The 5,999-nt window shown below is 37.0% G+C and overlaps 1 protein-coding gene across 1 annotated transcript in view; it reads right to left on the minus strand.

Annotated features, from left to right (window-relative positions):
- Nucleotides 1-5,999, minus strand: part of farsb (phenylalanyl-tRNA synthetase subunit beta) — a gene marked incomplete at its 5' end in the record, with an annotated part of 37,141 nt that overhangs the window by 17,492 nt on the left and 13,650 nt on the right. The window contains 6 exon segments of the mRNA XM_014016661.1: nt 742-859; nt 3,315-3,407; nt 3,493-3,573; nt 3,667-3,874; nt 5,356-5,417; nt 5,511-5,562. Coding sequence (XP_013872115.1) covers nt 742-859; nt 3,315-3,407; nt 3,493-3,573; nt 3,667-3,874; nt 5,356-5,417; nt 5,511-5,562 — 614 coding nt within the window.

Raw genomic sequence — 5,999 nt, forward strand, 5'->3', positions numbered from 1 at the left:
TATATATACTTTAAATTCCATCAAAAATTATGCCTTTTGTTTCATTTATCACCAAAATTTATAGAAATATATATAAAAATAATATAAATAAACAAACAACTGCTTGCAGCAACATTACAACGAATAATTTTTACATATAAATGTTCAAAATACTTCTGGGTGCATGAATAGGAATACTTTTTATTTAATGTAATATCTGCAACCTTTATAATCAAAAGAGCCTTTTCAGCATTTTGTCTCACTAATAAAAGCTGTCCAGAGCTGAGAAATGTGCTACAACTTGTGGTCTGTGGGCCACTTAAAGCTGGTTGGGGGGTGGGGGGGCTTTTTATGCCCTGCAGGGGTAACATAAAACTAAAACTATATAGTGAATTTTAAAAATTATTATTATTTTTACACTTCAGGAGAAAACAAGACTACATTCATGTAAACAAGAAAAGTATTTACACCAGATTTTCTAAAAATTAAAATACTGAACGATGCAGGCATCTGGTTGTTTTCTAGTTCTTAATAATATCTAATCAACTCACCAGATTTCTTCTCAGCAACTTGTCTTAAAGGTATTCAAAAAAAAGATAACGAGATCACAGAGAAACATCATACTATAAGGCTGGATTATTGAAGTGGCCAACAAACCACTGGAATGATCTAAATAACATGTTTCACTTTTTGTACATTGATCACATATTTCAGAGCAAAGCAACAAGAATGTTTCTGTTTTCATCTCATGAAGACACCAACCTTTGGTCTCGTCCTTCAGCACCACGTCTGATATCTCGAACAGTTTGAGGGGAAGGGGCATCTTTCTGTTGGCAGCTATAGTTTTCAGCAGGCCTGGAAGCAACATGGTGCGCGCCACCTAGTGGAGAAAAACTGCTGTCAGGTTGGAGACCAGGCTGCAGGCTGTTAGAGAGGAGGACAGCACCCTCTAGTGGTGAAATACTACTCATGTTGTACAGTATGAGTTCACTGGGTTTTAGACTTTTAAAAACAGGTTAGACTCCATATTTATAATCTAATGTTTGAATAAAAAATACTTACAAAGAAGTTATGTTTTATATCACATACCTTCAGTTGTCTTTTCACTGTTTAACTTCACAAAATTCAGTGTTACTAAAACGTTATGTTTAACAAAAATATAATAATAATTTGAGTTTAGCTCCAATATCAGTGCATGTAGCTGAATTTGATTCAACTTTTCATTACAGCATAAATTTCAGCAACTATGTTGCTGAACTTACATTTAAAAGTCAGTCAGTCCGTGATAAATTTCTAAACTCCTCCGTAAAAAAAGAACAAACTTCCATCGCCTTCGTTTTTCTGTTTAGTTTGCAGATGGTGCAATGAATCCTGAGACATCGTCGACCACATAGGATACTTAGATGCAGCCTAAATTTTCGAGGTTTTGTCAGACGCATGAGTAGTAGGGCAGGGTTTAAAAAAAATCAATTTAATCGATCTGGATCGATTCTCGTTCAAATTTGGGAAGATCGATTCGAGTCACGAGATCGATTTTTTTCCCCCATGGGTGTTGTGTGCGATGAAGCTGCGCGTTTCCGTGTTGTGTTCACTTAGGGATGGGTACCGAATTCAATACTTTTTGATTAAAGACTGAATTCTGTCGGTACTACCGAGTATCTATTCACGTAACATCAAATGGTACCATGTTTTGGTACCTAAATGCATCATTGCGACCGGTTTGGCTTAAGAGTGGTGAGTTTTCCATGCTTGTCCTGAACGCAGCATCACGCAAAAGTGTAATGACGTCAGCAGCAGCAGCCACTGGTTCAGTCAGTAAACAGAGAGGCAGCAGAGCTCGGTCTGAATGTAGCTGAAAGCCTCGCAGCTCCTGGAGTAAAACTCGCTGAACAGACCGCCTCTGAATTATCTGGTGGATTAATTATCTTGTGAACACGACGTTCACTTGCTCAAAGTAAATAAAGTACCACCACTTTCTTTATTTCATCCACCATTAAACAGAGACCGACAGAGGAAAACAGAGGGGCTTCCCGACAGTCCGAACTAGAGCTGCCACAAACTATTATTTTTATAGTCGATTAATCATCAATTATTTTTTCGATTAGTTGACTAATCAGATCATAGATTAATTGAATATAAAACATAGAGCTTATCGTGCCAGAATGCAGCAGCTATTATATAACCATGGTTAGATTTTAGCTATATGCTAACTAAAAATAATTGCTGTGGAAGGTAAGTTCTGCTCTGCAGATATTGCACAGGTTTCTCTTTCATTTTCTTAAAATGATCCCACACTTTTGAGCTCCGTTGTCAGGTAGCCATGAAACCAGAGCCTGTCTGTATAATGTCTTGTGACGTCCACGGCCTACCCCAGTTACCACTACTGTGCATGTGTGTCAAGGACAGAAAGGTAGATGTGGCAGTGGAAGGTGTCAAAGCAGTTTGGAGAGAAAAATAAAGTAAAGAACAAAAAAGAAAACAATTAATCGATTAATAAATTAGTCATTGATTATTTTAATAATTGATTAGTCGTCGATTAATCGACTAATCGTGGCAGCCTTAGTCCAAACACGTCTGACCTGAAAGAGCACAAGCAGCTAACTTGAAGCGCTGGACGCGCTTTGGATGCTCAAAACGTAGCTTGAATACCTTTTATTTATTTTAACTCCATCCTCATTTGCTTATTTGATTTAAACCTACTTGCCTTCCATGGACCTCCATCACACATTCTTCTAGTGGGGAAATGACATCAATAGAAACACGTGGAGCTGGATTTTAATTTGTGTAATAAGACAAAACAGTCTTGTTGTTTTCAAGAGTTTTCACTTTAAAGAAATAAGTTACACAACTGATGTTACAATACAAAAGAGATGGATGTTGTCTTGATTTTTGTTAAATTTTATATATTGAGAAATATATGAAATAAAAAATAAATAAAAGTTTATTATTGGAAAAACAACATACATAAAGTACCGAAAATTGGTACCGTTAAGTACCGGTATCGATTCCCAGGTACCGGATATTGGTACCGAATCGATTCAAACGTCAAAGGTACCCATCCCTAGTGTCACTCCTGGCTTGCCGTAGGTTTACGTAGATTTGTAAAAATCAAATGGATCTACTTTTTCCACCTGTAAAGTCTTTGATTGGTTCTCTCTTTGTGGGAGACTGATTTAAGCATTTTCTTTCATCATTACTGTTTATTATTTTCTCCATGTAAAGTTTAATTCAGCTCCAGGGTGTGCTGAAAGGTTTTGATGCCATTTGAATAATAGGGATTAGGGATATTAGGGAATAACAGTGGAACTTGGGTAATATTTTTGCTCTTACATTACCTGAAACTCTGCTGTCTTGGGGTTGGAAATATGAGCCGCTCTGGTCTCTGATATCTTTTTCCCAAGCTTGTCAGCTATATCCTCTTCAGAACACTACAGGAAGTGAGGAGGGACAAGTTTAAAGCAAGTGTAAAGAAATGTAAAAAAGCCAAAGTGTTTATATTTCTGATTTTCTCACCAGAGCAAAGTTGAGAGCTTCTGTGAATCCAGCAGCTGCCAGGTCTAGTCTCAACAGTTCTGTCAGTTTGTTAAGTGGTAACTGGGAACAAACATACAAAACAACCTCAGTAGGAACGTAATGCTTTCAGGTTCCGGTAACGCAGCAGGCTAATATGGAAGCAGATTGAAGCACCTGGTTAGCTACGGTGTAGGTGTGTGGCGTAGTGCGGGTGATGTTGTTGAAACCGTAAGCGACGGCGGCGTCCTCCATGATGTCACAGGAGTGGATGACGTCTGAACGGGTGGGTGGGATCTCAACCTCGATCTCATCGCCGACACCAGTCGCTTGAGACAACAGGCACATCCTGGTAAGCAGCTGAGCTATTCTCTCTGTTGACTCACTACAGGAGAAAAAAAACATCCAGCTTCATCAGAAGGCGTGATTTAGAACATCTCTGCTCTGGAACTGAAACTGAGCAGCTGAGGAGCAAAAACACTTTAATAGAAATAATTAGATGCACTGAGTTTGAGAGTTGGTAAATGGTAAATAAAGTTGTGATGTTTACAATCGTGGTAATTATTTATATAACAAGAAACAGAAATACGCGATTCAAGGAAAAATAAAGTCTCTTCATGAATGGTTTTCTACGTTAGTTGCAACAACAGGAACACAGATCAACACAGTCAAAATGTGCTCTCCCTCTCCTTCTTTAAGGCAGTTTGAGGGCCTCCTGTATTTACTGTTTTAACATCCAGATGCTATCTGAATCAGAAAATGACTTCATAACAGTGATAAAACACGTGATAACTAAGAGTGATTGCTGTTAGCAAATCTCATCAACCGATAAACAGGGTGCCACGAAAAACTGGGTCATTAAAGTAAGTCAGGAGTTAGTGGGTTAAAACAAAAAGTATTTTCCTTTACAGTAGAAACATATCAAAGTCCTGGGTGAAGCACGGTAGCAGCATATTCATGATGTGGAGCCACAAACACCTTGTCATTTAGACTTTGAAAAATTAAAGCAGGACTGATCGAGCTGTCTTCATTCTAAGTTATAACTGTAACCATGACAAGATCATGGAAATGATCAAGAACAGATTTGATGTCCATGGTGGTAGAATCATAGCCTACAGCATCATCCTGACAGACTAAAGGGCTCTCATCTAAAGTGATGTGACTGTTAAGATGTTTTTCATTGAAATAGCTTTGGATTTTAGCAAATAAAACCTCCTGCTGCTGAAAATTCAACAAATGACCATTTTCAGTTCTTTATACTGTATACAATGTTTTAAAACTCAGTTGTGTTTAATAATGTGGAACTGTGAATTTTAAGTTAACCTTTGAAAAATAAATACCGTTATAAGTGAGATGTATTCAATAACATTCAAAATATACTCTAACAGGTGATGACTTGAAACTGACTATTATGGAACAACGAAAAATATAATTTGCATAATAATTTGGAACACAGTGTAGTTGTGGGAATGTGTTGCTGAGCATGATGAAAGCAGTATGAAAGCACAGACGAACATCTTGCAGAAGTGGAAAACAAAAAAAAACTTGTTTGGTGAAAACTAAGAACATATTACAACTGACTTCATAATGAAGTAGGTTTTCCAAATTTGATGCAATCCAGCCATGTTCTGTGCAGTTGAATCAGGAGTCCCTCAACTAACAAACAACAAACTTTCACATTTATGTGACTGTCAAATCAATAATATTTAGTTAAAACTTTGTGTAAGTTAAAGATTTCCTTTAACAATGTCAAAATAACTAAAAGACATGATTAGTAACAGACCTACAGAACAAGATTAGGACAGTACAGACAGGAACTGTGCATTAGTTTCATACTTTAACACAGAACAGATCCAAATAACTCACTTAATGCCAACTTTTCTGTTGATAAACTCAGCAGACAGCTTCTCCTTCCTGTAAGCCAGTTCCTATGGCACAAACAAAAAAAACAACAATGCAGATTAGAAGTGATTCAAAGAAACACACTTTAAACAACACAAGAGTAAAGGATGATACGGTACTGGGTACAAGCAGGTCTTGCCATCTGGGTACACCACCTCAGCTTCCTCCACCCTGATAAACAAGCAGGAGGCACAGATTTGTACATTTTTATGACAAAAATAAAGTTTTTTTTTATTTGAAGAAAATCAACCTCTTGAACACAACACAAACTCTACATTTATGAGCCTATGATTCTCCTACAAACTTTTATAGTGACGTCAGAGCAGCTCAACATTACTAAAATAGAAAAAATTTATTAAACCACATGAAAAAAAAATCAGAGTCTGGAGATGTTTAAAATGATAGCAGAAAGGCTTAGAGGATATGCATCAAATCAATTTGACATCTGATGAACACCGGCTTTACATTTTGAAAGCTTTTCTGTCCCATGTGGCAAACATATTTTGCTATCTAATTTAGTAAATTAAAAAAGAAAGCTTTCAAAATATTTTATAATCTACAGGGGTTCCCCTAGGATGTTTTTAACCGTGGTGGTGGTAGTGGTGGGC

This window comes from Austrofundulus limnaeus, unplaced genomic scaffold (assembly GCF_001266775.1).
Source record: "Austrofundulus limnaeus strain Quisiro unplaced genomic scaffold, Austrofundulus_limnaeus-1.0 Scaffold150, whole genome shotgun sequence".
Taxonomy (NCBI): Eukaryota; Metazoa; Chordata; class Actinopteri; order Cyprinodontiformes; family Rivulidae; genus Austrofundulus; species Austrofundulus limnaeus.